The 20694-nt window shown below is 29.6% G+C and overlaps 1 protein-coding gene across 7 annotated transcripts; it reads right to left on the bottom strand.

The window, feature by feature from the left end:
• Positions 1-8798: 8798 nt before the first annotated feature.
• LOC105179755 (dnaJ homolog subfamily C GRV2-like) lies at positions 8799-20411 on the bottom strand. 7 transcript variants are annotated; one of them, XM_088882280.1, is made up of 12 exons: positions 19806-20411; positions 19281-19453; positions 18070-18158; positions 17850-17991; positions 15704-15781; positions 15035-15175; positions 12952-13990; positions 12025-12247; positions 11582-11926; positions 10272-10566; positions 9505-9581; positions 8799-9144 (listed from the first exon to the last, which is right to left on the bottom strand). In XM_088882280.1, coding segments are annotated over exons 8-11 (678 nt in total). In that variant the 5' UTR covers positions 12027-12247; positions 12952-13990; positions 15035-15175; positions 15704-15781; positions 17850-17991; positions 18070-18158; positions 19281-19453; positions 19806-20411; the 3' UTR covers positions 8799-9144; positions 9505-9545. The 7 variants fall into 5 exon arrangements, with proteins under 7 accessions (XP_088738406.1, XP_088738405.1, XP_088738407.1 ...); XM_088882279.1 differs by lacking the exon at positions 17850-17991; XM_088882281.1 differs by lacking the exons at positions 15704-15781; positions 17850-17991.
• Positions 20412-20694: the final 283 nt, after the last annotated feature.

The following is a 20694-nucleotide window of genomic DNA, read 5'->3' as shown; positions in this document are numbered from 1 at the left end:
TTAAAATTAAATGATAATAGGACTTTTAAAGAATATGCATTTTATAATTATATTTGTTGTATTATTTATGAATTGTCATTATAATCATTTCATATTATTATATATATATTTATTCGCTTTATTAGGCAATAAAAAAGAAGAAGAAAATTGAATTTACTGTACAAAAAAATAAATAGTCCATGTTTTAGTATTGTGTTTATATATTTTTGTGTATATTTATAATTATCATGTAAAATTAGGAGTCTGGACATAAAATGCTGATTTTAGAGCTGATCTTAAAAATTATAATTACATCACTCAGTTGACATTTTTAGTCTTATATGTACTATATATTTTTATTTTTATAAGTGTAAAATTAAAATTTTGTCAATATTGTTGAACAATTCTTAATGGATTAAGTGTGAAATTTTGAATGGTGTGTGTAATTTTAAAACTTTTTGGAAGAAAGTGTAAATTTTAATTTTTAAGTTAATATTGCTTATTATTATGTGATTAATTACTATTTAATTTTTAAGAACTAGTCGTCGTGTACATAGTAAACATTATAAAATTGAATTAAAATAATATTTTGTTTGAATATCTAAATGTGGTTCTAATAATTAATAGTATAATCATAAACACAGAAATGTAATAATTATTTTGATTATATGAACATAGATCTATCTGATAAAATTTAGTAATGTCAAAGTGTAAGTGTGAAAAAATATGACCATAAAGAAATAAAGATGAGGGATAGATTAATTTTATAATTTTATTAATTTTAATTTTTATTATATTTAATGTTATTTGTATTTTATTAAAAGTTTATAAATTAATTTATTATTTATATTAAAAATTATAATATGGTCAAATATGTTAAAATATTTAATGAAAATTAATTTTGATTTTTGATTCATTTGAAGATAAAAGTTCTCTAATTTTTATTTTAGAAAATTGATTTTATTTAGTACTATTTGTGGTAAATATTTATTAAAATAATTTCAAGTCAATTAATAATTAAATTTCAAATAGTTAAGATATGTGAATAATTAATTATAACTAAATTTATAAAAGTTCTCTAATTTTTTATTTTGAAAAATTATAATTTTTTAACTATTATATATGGTCAAAAATTCATTGAAATATTTTCAAAGAAAATAATAACTCAATTTCAAGTAAAAATTTATCTTGAATTCTTGTAGTTTTTTTTTAAATTTAAAAGTTTCTAAAATAAATAATTTAAAGAATATTTGGTGCTATTTTTTTTTTCTTATGGGTGAAAAGAACATATTCCTTGGTTAGTCGGTGATCTTATAAATTACATAAATTTTTAGTTTTGTCATTGATTTAATATTTTTATATATATTTTTGTACTTATAAAAATAAAATATAATCTGCATATGTGGAGTCAGATTAATATTATTATATATTTTTATAAATAAATTGGAATGATAAAAAAGTAATATCATCGTTGTTTTTTTTTTCTAAATGTGGACTATAAAAATGTGGAAGATATATTTTATATTGCTTCTTTATAAATGTTCACGGATAAGTAATTTTGTAATTAATTTATTTACATAGGTTAATTGAGATAAAATTGTAATAGAATAATTTATTATATTTCATGTTTTTTTTTAACAATTACCTTTTTTCGTATGATACTAAATTATTATATTATGTGTAGTAATTTAATTAATTTATGTTCAATTTATTAGTTGGATTTCAGCTAGATGTTTTATGATAATAGGATTCTAACAGTTTATACTTGTATTATATTCTCATTAGTTATAATTTATTATATTTCAAAAATCATTATTTGTAATGAAAAAGTTATAATTATTTCATTTATCTTATAATCTCATAAATTAAATAATTAAATTTTATTTATCTTGTAGCATCCAAAAGATTCACTTTAATGCTCGAGGACAACGTCAAATCATGCACCAAAGATAATCTGAGCAACCTCCTCCATGGGTGTCAAGTTATGGGGAAAAAGGTCTTATCAAGGACGAACACATAGCTCAGGACTCTTTGGCTGTCTCCAGTGTTTGAATCCTATTGCTCAGAACTATGCCGTCACAGAAATAAATATGGTTGCTGCTCTATTGTGCTTACTCTTCAAATTAATTAAAAAATACATGTTTTCTTCCGAAACAAGTATTTTATTTTAAATGGTCAAATTATATTAAATTATCAAATTTGCTTTCTAAAAATTTGTTTCTTGTTTACTTTGAGTGTTGGGGCTTGGGCTTGTGGCCCAAGTGTGGCCACTATTATTATTACTTAAGTCTAGTACGTAAATCTATCAATATGTGGGTATTATCTCATTTGAATTTAGACTCCTTAAATGTTCATTGATATATTTATATGTTTTACTCAAACTCTACCCGTAAAATATTTATTGTATTTTAAGTCATTCTATACCTAAAATAATTGGATCTGATATGACTCTTATGTTACATAGTAGATTTTTCAAAATAAAAAATGAGAATTTTTACAAATTTAGTTATAATTAATTATTAATATATCAGTAACTATTTTGAAATTGAATTATTAATTGGCTTGAAATTAATTTAATAAATATTTACCATATTTAGTAATTTACCACATTCTACTAAATAAAATCAATTTTTTAAAAATAAAATTAGAGAACTATTATCGTCAAATGAATCAAAAATCAAAATTAATTTTCATTAAATATTTCAATATATTTTAACCACATTATAATTTTTAAATGTAAAAAATATATTTTAATATAAACAATAAATTAATTTATAAATTTTTAATATAATACAAATAACATTAAATATAATAAAAATTAAAATTTATAAAATTAGAAAACTAATCATCCCTTTCTTCTTTATTTCTATTCAAAATAAACTATAAATTTGTTTGTTTTATGGTCATACTTTTTCACACTTACGCTTTGACATTATTAAAGTTTATCAGATAGAACTATGTTTATATAATTCAAATAATTATTACATTTTTGTGTTTATGATTATAATGTTTAATTATCAAGACCACTATGAATTGTCATCCTTTTTTTTAAAAAATATTAGCAATTTTTATAAATTTTAAGTGACGGATGGGTAAATTTATTAGACAGAAGCAAATGTAAATTATCAAACCGCAGGAGATCTACGTGTAATTATACCAGATCTCAAAGAAAGAGAGTGTAATTATTTGAGCCAAATTGCATAAAACCTCCATGTAATTTAAAAACTCAGCAAAAGCCCCCCTTCTGATTTGAAAATAGGCAAAACACTCCCTTTTTCTAATAAATTACATAGTAATATAATAATAAGCAATATTAACTTAAAAAGACTTTTTGCAAAAGTTCTAAAATTACACACACCATTCAAACTTTCACACTTAATCCCATTAGGAATTGTCCAAAAATATTGATAAAATTTTAAATTTTCACTTATAAAATAAAAATATAGCGTTAAATTCATTTTGATCCCTGCGATATAACAAAATATCAAAAAATCCACCCCCCCCCCCAATGAAATTTTTAATATAAAAAATTACCTCTATGTTACGAATAAATAATCAGACCGCCCATGATCAATTTGAGTCTATTTTTTTAGAAATAATAACTAAAACACCCCTTCTAGTCAACCGGTCAAACTAGGCTTATTAATATATAATTATTTTAATTCATAATATATATAATTTATAATTATTAAAATATATTTATAATATATATAATTATAATTTATAAAAAATTTAAAATAACAATTAACCCCCCCCCCCTCCTCCCGGTGAAGACAGTGTAATTATTTGAGCCAAATTACATAAAATCCCCATGTGATTTAAAAACTCAGCAAAAGCTCCCTCTTCTAATTTGAAGTAGTTTCCTATGTCTAATAAATTACATAGTAATATAATAATAAGCAACATTAACTTAAAAATGAGAAATTACACTTTCTTCAGAAAGTCCTAAAATTACACACACCATTCAAACTTTCACACTTAATCCATTAAGAATTACCCAAAAATATTGATAAAATTTTAATTTTACATTATAAAAATAAAAATATAGTGTTAAATTTATTTTGATCCCTATGATATAACAAAATATCAAAAATCCTCCCCCATGAATTTTTAATATAAAAAATTACCCCTATGTTACGAATAAATAATCAGACCGCCCCCCATACCGCCCCCTGATCAATTTGAGTCTATTTTATTAAAATAATGACTAAAACACCCCTTCTAGTCAACCGGTCAAATTAGGCTTATTAATATAGAATTATTTTAATTCATAAGATATATAATTTATAATTATTAAAATATATTCCTCCCGGTGACCTTTCCTCCCCCAACCGTCCATTTGGGCATCATCGGCTGCCCAGATCTGACCGACCGGCATCATCCTCTTGGGCGACAACTACTGCTTTTTTTTAATTATATATATAATTAATTTTAATTTAATCAAAATAATATTTTATTATATAAATAGTAACTAATTTTTATATAAAATAATATTTTATTATTATTAAAAATGAATTAAATAATTATTATATAAATAATTTAATTATTAAATTCATATATATATAATATTACATATATTACAATTGAGAGAATGAAAAAAATATTAAAAAAAAAGATACTTTCACAGAAAAATTACAGTCTAAGCGCGTGTGGCCCAATTTTGTACGGAGGGATTTTTTTTTAACTTTTTATAGCATAGGGGGAGTATTTGATACTTTAATTTTCATAAGGAGTTCTTTTAACATTCCTATTCCAGGGGTGTCTCTGGATTTTTTCCTAAAATTATATAATATAAACCTCATTCTATATATATGACTAAAAATATTAATTGAGTGATGTAATTCTAATTTTTTAGATCACTTCTAAGGTCAAAATTTTATGTCCAAACTCTTAATTTTACATGAAAATTATAAATATACATAAAAATATATAAACACAAATATGATATATAATTACAGATATACTAAAACATGGACTATTTTTACACATTAAATTCAATTTTGTTCCTTTTTTTATTGCCTAATAAAGCAAATAAATATATATATAATAATATGAAATGATTATAATGGTAATTCATAAATAATAAGACAAATATAATTATAAAATGCATGTAGATTCTTTATAAGTCCTATTATCATTTATTTTTTAGTTTAATTTTATTTTATTTTTTAGAGTACATAAAGTGAAAAAAGAAAAGAAAAATTAAGTTAGGTATGTAGTCCCATGGTTGGATTAATAATATGATTATAATTATAAATTTAACAAAATTAATTAATACCTACAATACAAATAGGAATATATAAGCATAATATTAAAGAAATTATGAATAATTAGACTACATTCAAATCTAGTCATGAAAACAACAAATCACCATTAAATCTAAATATAATACAAAACAAGGAACAAATAACTTATCCACCTCAATATTTCAAATAATATAATATAATATGATTCAAGAAGACAATTGAGAAATGATTAATTTAAAGTTCATTATACTTATATCACTTTTAAAAATGAGAATTACACTTGTTTTCAAAAAAAAAAAAAATTCTAATTTGACCATCTTTGTTAAGGATTGGATGAAAAATATTGACGATAGCAAAAATGTTACACAAATTTTTAATTTTACCCCCTCAATCACATCTACATGTAATAATATTTGTACTTATAAAAGAATATATGATAATATTACCTCCATTTCATATACATAATCTATATTCATCCTAAGTACAAAAATATACATAGAAATATTCAATGACTGACGAAATTCAAAATTTATATAATTCTTATTTGTCTTAATAATATACAAATAAAATTATGTTTTATAAAGTTTAATTTTTAAGACCACTGCGCAACCAGATAAATATTCTTTTTGCCCATAATTTAATAAAAAACTGAAAAACATGGAATATTCTTTCTCCTATTTTCAAATTATTTATTTTAATATGAAATAAATAAATTTATAAATAGAACTTGAGATAAAACTTTTACTTGAACTAAATTATTATTGAAAATATTTTAATGAACTTTGACAATTAAGAAATAAAAAATTAGAGAACTTGTAATTTTAATAAGTATTTACCATAAATTCTAATAAATAAAATAATAATTTTGTCTTCAAATAAATAAAAATTAATTTTTATTTACTAATTGTATTGTGAAAAATTCAAAACAAGGATATGTTCGTAATGTTTGGTTATATACATTAATAAGCTGACCATATATTATAATTTTTTAATAAATTAAAGTTTTATTTTAATATAAATAATAAATTAGTTTTTTTTTTTTGATGTTATTCAAAATCAAAATTTAAAGTAATAGGGGGAGTATTTAAATCAATAAATAATAAATTTAAATCAATATTAACTTACATATAAAATTAGAAAACTGACATATCCATCTAACTTTTTTTCTATTAAAAATTAACACAAAGATATCATTTAATTATTAAAACCACTACCTAGCAAATTATTATTTTTTAAATTATAAAATTTATTTATTATATGCACGTAGAAATACCACAACAACAAGTACAAAAAAATAACTACCCATATAATAAGTTAACAAAATCAATTAAAAGAAAAATGACAAAACAAGGAACAACCCTTAAACAATTTATTTAATTTTGTTTAGCAAATTCGATCTTCATCTAATAAAGTGAATAAATATATAATAATATGAACAGTATGATTATAATAGTAATTCATAAACAATATTAAAATATATAATTATATAATATGTATGTAGACAACTTTAGTATTATTCTTAGTCTAACTAATTACTTTTTTTAGTACAGAAGTGCATAAAAAAAAAAAGAAAAAAGTTATTTTGTTATTTCGTTATTTCAGCCTTTAATATAATATGCATGTAAATAATTTTTTTAAAAATCCTATCTTAAATTTAATTTTTTTTAGAGTACAAGAAGTAAAAATAAGTGTCATGGTCACGTGATCCAAATATTTATATATAGAATTATTTTTGACTTTTTTTATTATATATTTTTCACAAGCTACTATTTTTTATCTAATATGATTTTTTATCTCTAATGTTTACAAATTCTTACGGATTTGGTCAAATTTCAAACCAAATCTATAAAAATTTATAAACATTAATGTTAATGTTAATTATGTACATGAAGACTAGTCCATAAAAAATTAACTAGTTATTATTATGAATTAACAAAATTATTTAAAAAAATAGGTAAGTTGCCATTAAAACTTTATTTATAAAATAAGCAACTAACTTGACATAATTAATGAATAAATTTAGGATTAACTTCAAATAAAAAATTACATTTTCCTCCAAAAAGTTCTAAGTTACCCACTGAAACTTTCATTGTTTTAGGCTTAACTCTTTTTTGTTAGGAATTGGTCCAAAAATATTGATAAAAAATTTTACGCTTATAAAAAATAAAAATATAATATATTAACATCATCCTATATATATATATGACATATCCCCAAAAATTTAATTAAAAATATAATTAAATGACGTAATTTTAATTTTCTACTATCAGTTATAAGACTATCATTTTATATCCTAACTCCTAACCTACATGAGAACTATAAATACAATAAATTCAATTATGATTACAAATATATTAACCATATGGACTATTTATTTATTTTGTACAATAAATTCAATTTTCTTCTTTTTTTTATTGCCTAATAAAGCGAATAAATATCTATCTAATATAAAGAAATTCATAAATGACATGACAAATATAATTATATAAGGCATGTAGATTTTTTTAAAAGTCCTATTATACGACAACATTAAGAAACCAAAATTATGTAATTTGCCCTATTATAACATTGGTACACAGAAAATAAAACAAAACGAGACCATAAATATAATGTATCCTATGTATAACAATATAATAATATGAAAATATTATTAGTAATATATAATAAATCACAAAATACTAACATCATTATAAACAATTTATGTATAATTAATTATTCAATTTTCTTATTCTAAGTACGCAAATAAATATTTTTTTTATTTCTATAGTAAATTATACATAATATAAAAAAATATAATTGTATAATATATAATATGCGTGTAGACAATTTCTTTAAAAATAATTATTTTAGATCAAAAAGTACAAATAAGTGTCTTAATCACGTGGTTCCAAATATTTACATATAAAAAAATTAATTTTGACTTATTTAGCAATTGGTGTCATTTTTTATCTTTAACGTTTACAAATTCTTACGAATTTGGTCAAATTTCAAACCAAACGTGTAAAAATTTATAAACATTAAAATTCAAAATCATTAAACCATAAAAAATGACAACAAATATAATTGTATATGTACATATATATGTGTGTGTGTAACAAGCCTATAAATAATTGATGTCTTACTACTTAACATATATACTGCATTAAAATATTTGGTCCACTTAATATCTAAATTATTAAATTCTTAATTAATCTTTAAATTAAATAATCAATTAAAATTTTAATTTATAGCACTCCAATCCGTTCCATCAATTTTAAAACATTTTTTGTCCACAACACACAAATAAAATAAAAAATTTAATTAATAAATGAAACAAATATAAAATAAATGAAATAATGGTGACTTTCTCATTACATATAATTTTTAATATATGATAAATCATAAATAATTCTTATTATGCAATATAATTTGCATATAAACCATTTTCGTTGGAATCCAATTATCATATAACATCCAAGTTAGAATTTAACTACTAACTTGATTTTACATAAATTAACTAATTACAAAGTTACTATACATAATTTAACAATCTATTATTATAAGAAAGAGATATAATTGTCATCACAAAAAAGAAGAAACATAAAAAATGAGAAATACTATCTCCATTATCCTATGCAAATAAATTAAAAACTAAAAAAAATAATTATAAAATTATTTAACAACAGTCATAAATGAAGAAATATAATAGCTAATCATTTACAAATTTATAATACACACAATAACTTACTATGCTTTTCATTTACAGTTATATATATTATTATATTATACCATAATAAAAGTGTGAACACCACTTATGTATTATTTCAATTATATACCTTTTTAAATAATAAATGAGAGTGTATGAGGATGAATCTATTCTTACCCTTTTGGCTGGAAGGTTTTGTTCAACAACTGTATTCATCACCCGCCAATCCTTATGCTGTCAAAAAGTTGTACAAGCGAGGAAAAAGTTACTACAACGTGAGTCCAAGCACTCAAGCAAGAACACAATCTCTACCACAGGGGCAGATTAACTTTACAAGAGTTCTACAATATGTTAGTTGACTATATATGCTGTGAAAAAAGAAAATTGAAAATGGAGAACAACATAGTTTCAACAGCAAATAAGCAAGGTGGTAGAACACAAATGCTATTATTACTAAATAAATTAAATCAGAGCAGCAAAAACAATGAAGAAATACGCTCCTATTAGTCAAAAATCCAAGAAAATGAGAACCCAGCAACACAAAACATTGGGGGACAAATAATAAAAATGATATGATAGCATATGAATAGCTACCTGCACCACGGAACACCAATACTAAAGCACTTCCGGGAACATCATTGTGGTCTTCTCACCATGTATAGCAAATGTAACTGAAAGAAAATTATGTGATGAACTTCGTTAGAAGAGTTTAAAAGAAAGATGGAAGACCAAAAAACAAAGAAAAAGAAAGAACTATAAATTAGAGGGCTACACGACAAATTTGAAGAAGTTGCACATGCGACGGGTACCATAACATATGTTAGATGAGAAACCACAAGAGATTCTTTGAATTAAATACTATGTCCAGTGCAAAAGACAGTTCAAAGTATAATTAAGTTCTCTAAATTTAAATGCAAAATGTCCAGAAAACATCCATGCTCCACCACCACACCCGGATTTGCTAGTAAAAAAGTAAATCGGGAAAAGAAAAAGAAATGAAACTTGAATCAGTTATAGAATCTTCATGACAACTACATACCAAGTAGTTAAAGCCAAGAAGATCCAAGGACGTAAATTTGAAACCTTTTAATAACAAAAACATGAACATATTGTTTTCCTCTCTTTTTTCCCTCAGTTATCTACATCTAATAGAACCAACAAAGTACTTACAAAAGAAGAAGAAGCAAGTATTGCCTACATATCAGAAAAGGTATGCTAAGAAGCCTGCCCTGTTATAGTGCTCTAGAGTTTCACAACATTCAAAGAAAATATGCAGAAACAGATGCAAGAAGATGAGGCAATGCTCAAGTAGCACCCAATATGTTTTTTCTTTGTTAAAATGCAAAATCTGCAGCATTTACCTCAGGGGACTCCAAGTTTGAGTTTAATGTGAATAGGAGGTCTTTTGCTAATTTATTTTTCAGCATGCTTGCAAGTTTATTGGTTAGTAAAGCTCTAAGGGCATCAACTGCAGCCTGAATGTAGGGTGTCGGGATCTCCTCGTCAACCAAACCACTAAGCCTTGACAAGGCATGAGATGCTTTTACAGCATGTATGTTTTTTGCTATTTGAACGCTAGTTCCAACACCATGTGCATCTGTCTTATCTGATTCCTCCGCCGTCGAATCATATTGGAGCAACAATGGTATAAGGTACCTGAACAAACAAAAAGTGACCCTATAAAACCACAAGTTTCTGAAATGGACCTGGATTCAAACAAAATAATCCACCTGAGAAAGACCATAAAGCAGTTTGCAACAGTGGAGAGTGGTTTTTAAGATATAACAGGCACATGGCAGCTGATGCAGAGGCCTTCAAGTTCACAATGTTCATAAACCATAAACTTCCACAGTGCCATAGAATAAAGAAATTTTGTCTTTCAAAGAATAGTCACCATAAAGTACCTTCAACACAATAGTTCCAAGATTTTGTTCAATTTTAAAATAGAAGTTGGACTCTCTTTGCAAGCAAATTGACTCGACAAAAGGTACCGAACAAATAAACATTAACTCTATGAACCCTCAAGTTTGTAAATGGACCTCGATTCAAGTAACAGACCACAAGAGAAAACTATAACATCAAGGTACGACAACTTTTTGAGAAACATCGGAGTGGTTTTTGTAAGATGTAACAGTCATGTGCCAGATGATGCAGTGGCTTCAAAATTCATGTTGTTCATAAAGCTTAAGTTTTCACACTTCACGTAGAAAAAGTACATTACTGCCATTCAAAGAATAGTCACCACAAAGCATCTTCAACACTAGAGTTCCAACATTTTGTTCAATTTAAAAAAATAAAAATATGACCACCTTCACAAGCAAATAAGTTTTCTATACAAGCTCAGACAGACACAGAGAAAATGCCAGCAACAAAGTCATCCACATGAGCACAAAGAGCATTATAAATAGACCAATATGGGTAATTTCATTATTCAATATCCATATATGAGCTACGAAGAATTATATGGGCAAAAGAGTGAAAAGTAATGAACGAATAAAAGCTAAGTCACTGAGCAATATGTCACTTGGAGCCAGGTTAAGCGATAAATATAAAAGGACAGTCAAGAAATCCATAACAGAAACAGTAGTGTTCTGCAAACTTCCAGAGACTAGAATCTCATGCTAGAAAACTGATGAAAGCATAATCATAACAATATAATGATCTATCTTACCACAGTACACCAGCCTTCAAAAGGGAATTTTGAATTTCAGAGGAGCTAGAAAGGTGAGCAATGGTCTGCAGGGCAGCATCAATAGCAGCAGGAACAAGCTCAAGTTCAGTGCAATGAACAATGTCATCAACTAATCCTGAAAATTCGAGCATCTCAGTTCTCGCACTTTCAAATTGACTCAAAACTGAAAAGGTTCGCATTATGCTAGCAACAATAGTAGCAGACGGTTCAGTGGCAGGAGTTGCTGGTTGGACCACACACATGCAACAGGAAAGGAGGGTTGCAAGAAAAGGTATTCCACCATCTCTCACAAGCTCTTCACCATTGAATGGTGAAGACTCGCACCTGAAAGTTAAATATGTGGAAATAGCATAAGCAAAAGTACATCTACAAAGTACTTATCTAAAGAAGAATGATATGGAAATTACAGATGACGAATTTACATCAACCAAACAAGCTCGGGGGATGCAACTAGAAGATGTGCTGATCAGAGGAAAGAAAATTGTTATCATCCTTGTCCACTGTAATGGCACTTAAGAGCATAGGATATCCAGCATATTTGAATGGCATCAATATATTCCCATATCGCCTATACAGAATACACTGGCCCTTTAAGAGAAGCAACAACCTCCAAGTCTGAGGACCTTGCAATCCTTGCATGGTCACCTAAGGAAGAGGAATAAGAAAGCAGTAGATCACTAAAAAGAAAATATGAAACATGGAACTCAAATATGAAGAAATACAAACAATTAGAGAGGATTGCATTAAGGCCAAAGACATGCCTCATAAAAACCCTCATATGAGGGTTCAACTTAGGAATTTTGTCCAACTTTGCTGATCATATTCCAAGAAGTTTACTGATTGCAGAATGAAATATTAGATGGACGCAACAAAACCAAAGGGAAACATATGTAAGTAGTCCAAACCTCATAGGAAAGCCCTATGATTTACATTTTCACTCTTCCGCAAAAGCCACTTAAATTTATATATTTTAAATTTATTTCTTGGTCCACACCTTAAATTGCGGTAGTATCATATCTAAGAAGTAAAAATATATATATAGTCACGTGTCCTTCCTATTTCCAAGATATATTTAAAACCAATACTGATATCCATTTATATGTGTAGAAAAGCATTTGGCTCATCTTGACAGCATAAATACCTTTAGAGCACTCTCTACCAGTCAAATAAACAGCTTAATTGTGAAAACGGCGTCTAAACAAGTCGACTAATTCATTTGAAATAAGATCTGGCAGCTTATAAGATCCCTTGTCTATATGATCTTATTTTTTTCTCAAGCTTAATCATATAGTTTCCGTTTTCTATGAGTAACGACAGATCCTCACACAGGATCAAGGAATTTGGGATACCTGCAAGCACTCATAAGCTTTCTGCACTGCCAGAAACTTCTCCCTCCCTTCAGGATTTTTGTTTGGATGATACTTCATTGCAAGTTTCCTATACTGTCTCTTGAGCTTTTCCTCATCAATATACTCAATCTGCTTTAATATATTAGGTATCTCCTCAACTGACTCAAAACTTGGTTTCTTAGGGGCGTCGTCTCTGGATACTTCATCAATGGAAATCTCTAGTATCTTGCAAGCTTCTTCTTCAGAAAGGTCCATTGGCGTTCGAGTTAACTCTTCTCTCCACATTACTAGCAATGATTGCAAAAACTCAACATGTTCAACAATAGGCCAATTAGGAAATCTAATTTCATCACATAAGTTTCGAAATAATAACGATGACACCACATTTCATCCTTCAGCTCTGGATATGTCACTGGTGGCATTGGAGCATAGTCATATAAGGAATGACAATGCTGTGACAATTTCTGAGGGAAATCACCAAGATGCTGAAGAACCTAATCAAATAAAACTGAGAGTTAAATGCAGCACTTATTTGCATTGAGGATGACTCAACTACCACCATGTTTTAGAATGTAAATACTAAATGTTAACAAAAGATGCTTGGGGTGAAAGACAAGTAGCAAACTCCAGTTGCAGATTCAGGGCTACTTGACGGATCAAATTTTGCTCGCATCTTGTGTGTCCAAATAATCTCAGGAGTGTCAGAATCAGAAACCATTGCTGCGGCAAAAGCAACTGGGCCGCTACGTTCCAGTACATAAAGCAATGACTCAGGTAAGAGGCCGCCCAAAACACTTCGTTTCGCCAAAGGTAGAGAAGAGGAAACTGCAGCTTCCTCACCACCATGAAAAGCTTGATAAACATGAGTCACTGAGAAGAGTTGGGCAATTGAAAGAAGATTAGATCCAGCGTAAGCCAGAGCAAAATAAAATGCGCCTGTACTGTATAATCGGATCATTGCTTTTGGGTTCCTAGTAACTGTAGCTTTCAGCAGAGCAGCAGCAGCATCAACAATAGTCGGTTCACCAGATAGCAATGCCTGCACATAAGAAATAGAGGAAAGAGTTTGGTTCATTAAACAAAGCTCTGAAATTGAGAAACAATGTGCATATTGATGGAGCCACCATCCAGCCACTGCCTAGTTCAACTTAAAAACAAAAGAAAAAATAACGAAAACATCTCAAACCTCTGTGGAAGGCAAAGAAAGGAACAAAAGTTACCCCACTTCCAAAGTGAAAGTTTTATAATATAATTACCATGAAAAGGCACAAGAGAATATGAAAAGTTGCATCTTTAAAACACCAGGAGTTTAAGGATACTAGTACACGTGGATATCCTAAGTGCATATTACACGGAAACTGTATCTTAGTTTAAGGAGGTGCAATAGTTCCAGTGACCCTTCTACAGTTGTTTGCTCAATCAGTCTCCAATGTGCATCTCATGTGATGATAAGCATAAATACCGGACAACTAACTCCCATTTTAAATGGCTTGCAAGGAAACCGGTTTATTGTAGGATAAAGCTCTGATCCTATTTTACTCTACGTGCCACACATCAATCTTTTATGTAACCAAGCTCATAACCAAAGGAATGCTTTAAGGGGCCCAGTGCTTTATGTACGTGAAAGAATGGCCTGCTCGTTGAAGCGAGTAAAGATTGAGGGAAGGGAAAAACAAAATGAACAGCCATTCATAATTCTTTTGAACCAACTTGTACCAGATCTACGTACAAGCAAAATTTAGAACTCTTTTAACAGAAGTCGGAAATGCTGTACCCCACCCTCGCATATCCATCAACATAATCCTCGACATACTATCCCTAAGCAAATACAAATCATAAAACTGCCAGATTGAAAATCTCAAATATTTGAGTAAAAAGGTTGATGGAACTTATTTGAAACCACATATCAACATTTACATTTTTCAGGCTCTCCAGGTAAATAAACTAAAGATACAATAATAAGCATAACTTTCTGCGTTTTTAGCAATTTTTTATTCTAATAAGTCTGAGTAGATTTTTCAGTTGGCCAAATTGGGACAAGAGCACACACAACAATAGAAGGACAGGCACTTAAAAGTATTACTTGTGCAATAAGTGGAAGACAACGTGAGCTTGACAAGATCCTCTTTACTCTGGGGGTTGGTGCAACAATCTCTCCAGCATCATCTATATCTGAATGAGCGGCTACCATACTTTGAAATATGGACAATGCTACATCTCCTACCTGAAAAAGAACACGCCCGTTCTAGGAACACTGTAAAACAAGCATACCCAACTATAGGTAGGTGTATCAAGTAAAGACTCCTTCCATGTCATCATTTGTCCCTTTGGAGCAGGAAAAACAGAAATTTCTCTACCATAGATATCCTATTTAAATAACAAAGTAAATAAGAAGAACCTCGTTCAGTAACTAATTTATAATATATTTAGTCTAAGAAATGTAGATGATCATAAGAGCGAAAAAATTGTTCGTTATCACAGTAGAAATTACTTTATTTCATATTCTGTCACTAAAAACTGCAACAGAAAATCCCTAGCAGAATGCTAAGTCCTCAAAGGTACCTAAAAGATTTTTACAGTACTTATGTTCCATATATTCTTCAAGAGCATAAAAAGATAAATGCAGGAGAGCACTAACACACCTAGCCACTCAAAAGAATAGCTCGCACTACCAATGAACTAATGAATGGGTTCTGCATAAGAGTGTAGGGGACAAATGATAAACATGATATGATAGCATATAAATAGTCACCTGCACCACGGAACACCAGCACTAAGAAGCACATCCAGGGACATCATCTGGTGTTCTCACCAAGTGTAGCAAATGTAACTGAAAGATATTTGATGAACTTCATTAAAGAGTTTAACAGAAAGATGGAACACAAAAAAGGAATCTGATTTTATTTTCAATTATTAGTTAACAATGATTCCCAACCTCACATACCTGGATAAATTCACGGGCCAGTAAAGATTAGTAGTGAAAAATTTATAATACTTGTCTATATGCAGCATGGTAGACTTCTTTAACTCTTACATGTAAGCACATACATTTTCCTTTTAAGGGGCGGTCATGTAAGATGCACTACTGCCTATATACTGAACTTGCACCCTCACCCTGCTGGGATGGCAATCTAAAGGGAATAATTCATAAGATTAAAGAAAACTATAATAATATAGAATTTAAAATATTGTTACAATAAATACAAGACCAGAATCTATCTCCTCCTCCTCCCAACAAAAAATAGTAGTCACATAAGAAAAGGCATGCCAAAGTAGAGGATTTTACACACAAAAATTTTCAGCACCAAGAAATGTGACAATTTTTTAATAAATCAATAAAGAAAAGAAAGGACTGCCGCAATTATTGCTTCCAACAGAATGAAATACTATGTGCACATAATCTCAAAACACAAACGCCGCAATACATTATGCAAATGCTAACTTATCATAACGAGGGTAAGAGGCCAATCACATCACAACACTTCGTTTTGCCAAGTATAGAGGAGGACAATCAAGCTTCCACAAAATCTATGGGTTTCAAAATGTTATCATCCTCGATGCTAACACAATACCCTTTTATCTCCTTACATCTACCTAGTCGGGACGGATTTCGCTTTTCTTTCTTTTCTTTGGCCACTAATGAATTTTTTTTCCTTTTTTCTTCCCCTTTTTCTTTAGTCACGGCTTTTATTTTCTTTTTTTTCCTTTGTTTTTGCCCGCGACTTGTGTTCTTTAGGCCGTTTTCCGGTCTTTTGACGCGAATGACAACACTTGTGGTGAAGGCACCCGGTTACTCAACCAAAAAACGTCGCATTCTGGCCTTTTGACGCGAATGACAACACTTGTGGTGAAGGCACCCGGTTACTCAACCAAAACACGTTTTACCTAAAGTGCTTTGCATACTCATAGCTCCGGCCACCGTTTTACGTGAATAACAACATTTGTGATGAAGTTACCCAGTTACTAAGTGACCTAAACCAGCGGAGTAGATGTAATTTCCTTTTCTTTCTTTCTTTTTTTCCGGAAGGGGAAGGGCCTTTGAATTTTTCAAAATGGATGCATGTCCCATGTTAGGGATATAAGGATCAATCGGGTAGAGTTTTAGCAAACAAATATGATCTCACAAGAATCCTAAGATTTAGTAGAAGCAAAGATATTCCAACTCTGTTTCAAAGCAATTCAAAATGCATGAAATTATGCCTCAACGACTCCATAGTTAATCAAAGCAACAATCACATAACGCTAGTGCACATTCATGTCTCAATCTTATGACTTCCTAAATCACATTTATTTGTCAAATTACTAAAAAATAATATAAACAGAAGTAGCTTGATAGTAACTGGCAAAAGAAAACAAAACAAAAGTACTTTGATAGGATAACAAAAGATAAATGAAAACTTAAAAGGAAGTTACCCTCTGGTTCCTATGTGTTAATTAACACTACATATATGTCATGGAATTCTTTACTTTCGAAATGGTTTTATCTCAAATCAAAATTAGAATATGAGAAGTTTCATGCAATTTCAATTGAACCAAGAGTCTAATCCTAAAATGCTAAACAATTACAGACATCCCAACAACAAAATATGTCTCACAGAGCTTCATATACCACAAAGAACAATACACATCGTTTACTTGAATGAGATAACATAAAAGCACAACCAAATAAAACAAGATGAGAAACACCCACACCACAGTAGTAAAGTAATTGAAAACCACTAAAAAAGCATCCAACACTATTTATCAAAGGAACAAACTTGCCATAGATAAAAAGAAAATCACAACCCCATAATGTAGATGATAAATATCAAGAACTCAAGATAACAATGCAAACATATAAAGGAATGGTTGATGGAAGATATGAAGAGTGAAAGCCAAGAAAATGATCGACTTTTTACCACCATTATCACTTTGCAAAGACTTTCTAGTTTCTGTGTCATTGTTTTCAAAGACCGTCTTTGCCACCTCATACACCTTCCATTTGCGTCCAGCATGCATTAAGACATAAGACAAACAGATATTTGAAATTCCACAACCAAACTGCATGTTCACAAGAGGAATTAGTGTACTGTGCATCATTCGCCATTGTTGGATAAATAAATTACAAATAGAACTTACTTCTAAAGTCTTCATGACTCCTCAAGCTCTACCGCCTTCTTGGACCATTCCTCCGAACCTTCCTTAAACGAGTGTACAAGCTTGGTTACCTATGTGGTCCAGAAACATTGAAACACAAAGACGTTGACAAATGCATTAGATGTGGCAAATGTCTACACACACACACATATATATATATGAACAACCAATGCATTGCTTAAAAAGATAAGCAGTTGTTAAGACGAAGCCTTAACCAACCATCAATCATGGACTTATAAGGCATCATACAACTAAGAACAACATGAATCATTACATACACATAAACACAGCAAAAAATGACACTCTTATATACAAGACCGTCGTGCTTTGTTATGTTGATCGCCAGCATGGTAAGTCCTCAAAGGTATCTAAAAGATTTTGACAATACTTATGTTCCATTTATTCTCCTCCCAATGTCATTGTGCTACTAGTGTTAACTTAATACCACCCAATCTCCATGCCCAAATATTGTACTCCTTCAACCCTTGAACAACATTAAAAAGATAAACGTAGGACGAGGACCAGCCCACCCATCCACTCAAAAGAATAGCTAGCACTACCAATGAACTAATGAATTGGTTCGCATAAGTTTCAGATCTATTAACAAGTTCCATATTTTCGAGAACAAATACAATAAAAGTGCTTTGGGGGTAGCTGATCATAAATCAATCTTGAGTAGCATAATCATTCATGATACATGTACTCACAAAGCTCCACAACTCAGTAAATTACCAAATGAGACAATATTTGAGCAGAAGCTCATCAGCTTCAATATTACCCAAACTGACTAAATACAGGAATATCACGAATAACGTCTACATCAGACCAAACTGTACAGAAAATCCTAATTTGGGATTGTTCAAACAGCAGAAACACCCTCTCACTCACAATATGGTATTAGATGATGAATGTATTCAACTTGGAAAGGAGACTGAACTGTTCGTGGTAATAACCAACAATGATAAACTGTAAAGGCCCTTAAAACCATCAGAAATTGAAGCTGGTTCTTGAATTAGAAGATAAAGAGGGATGAAAATTGGATTTGGACAGGTCAAAGGGACCAAACATCATAAAAGAAAAAGTGGCTTCCATTAAAACTTCATGTAATAGAATTCATCATTCACAAAAAGAACTAGCATGGTTCTGAAAATTAACTGTTACAAGTCATAAGAAAAGCGGAAATCTCTGCTCACCAGATGCATACGAGATTATTTGCCTTTTCAATGGTGAAATATAATGAGCCCCTTGGAATGCAGCAGCGGGCAGTACATTGAGTGGTCTGAAATCAATGGAATATGCCTTCTGAAAGCCATCATTGTCAAGTTTGCAGGTCTCCTGTCTGATTCATATCCTCTTAGCAATGAACCTGAGCAACCATGGAACACTCATGATTTAGATAAATGTTCACGTCCTACAAATTGTCAAATCTTAAGAGCTGGAATAACAATGGAAGATTACGGGATAATTATACAGACATGTACCCTCAGGTTTGGGTATTACGGATTAAATGAAAAAAAGAAAAAAAAAAAAAAGAGGGAAAGGCCTGCGTATTGAAAAATTATGTTTCCACTCTTGCTCATATTTTACATTACAGTGAGAGCAAACTTAGGACATCAACAGAGAGTATTCCAGTATTCCTTCTTTATCTATCAATATATGAACATGAGAAAATATTGGGCCAAGAAGATTGTTCAAACAGCAGTAACATTTCGCAATACCATAATTTGAGGCCTCCTTCGCGCTCTGTCTCTCCCCCCTGCTTTTCTTGGTTTTCTTTACTCTGTCTTTTGGGTGAGAAATGAACGCAAGAAAAAAGAAATGACTCCACCTGCTTTCTTTAACTTTTTTCCTCGGAGAAGTGACCAGAGGAGAAGGGAAATGGTTTGATGGTGGGGTTGGGTGAGGGTATTTTGGCGGTGGGAGGACGGAACTGCGGCGTCTCTCCTTCGCCGGCCTTGGATTTCTTGGAGGGAGAAAATGAGGGGTATTGTTTGAGGTGTGAGAAGAAGAATTGCAAGAGGTGTGACGGCCTTCCTCGTACCTGCAACATCACCCACTTGCCTCAACTGTTTCTCTACATTCAGCAACATCTCAATTTTCGCCTCCAAATCTCCGCCTCCATTTTCCCACAAATTAAACCAAACCATTCGATAAATCACAGCACGAGATACAAAATGGGGAAGCCAACAACAGCGTATAAGCTAATTGGAAATCAGGAACGCGCATTTGCTGACCATTTCGATCGAATAGATACGAACAATTAGGGAATTTTTCGTGCAATCGATGAAAAACAAAACCCTAGAGAGAGAGAAAGAGGATAGAGTTGAAATATGTTTTACCATGCGACTTTACAGCTAATAAACATATTACAAAACTATAAAATTTTTATTATACATTTTGACCCCTAAATTATGTTTATTATAACAAAAGTCCCCCTAAAAAATAATTTAGTGTTGGCTGAACAAAAACACCCTTTCAACTTACTTTTATATTTTTTCTTTCACTTCCTAAGTATATTTAATTAAAAAATCTCTCTCAAAACTACTTTTAGTAATTTTAAAATTTTTACTCAAAATTTTTATTTAAACAATAATGTTCAAAATGTAT

This window comes from Sesamum indicum, linkage group LG6 (assembly GCF_026168435.1).
Source record: "Sesamum indicum cultivar Baizhima isolate 11 linkage group LG6, ASM2616843v1, whole genome shotgun sequence".
In the NCBI taxonomy this organism is placed as follows: Eukaryota; Viridiplantae; Streptophyta; class Magnoliopsida; order Lamiales; family Pedaliaceae; genus Sesamum; species Sesamum indicum.
Note: the sequence above shows the minus strand (reverse complement) of the source record. Positions and strands in the feature narration are given on the sequence as shown.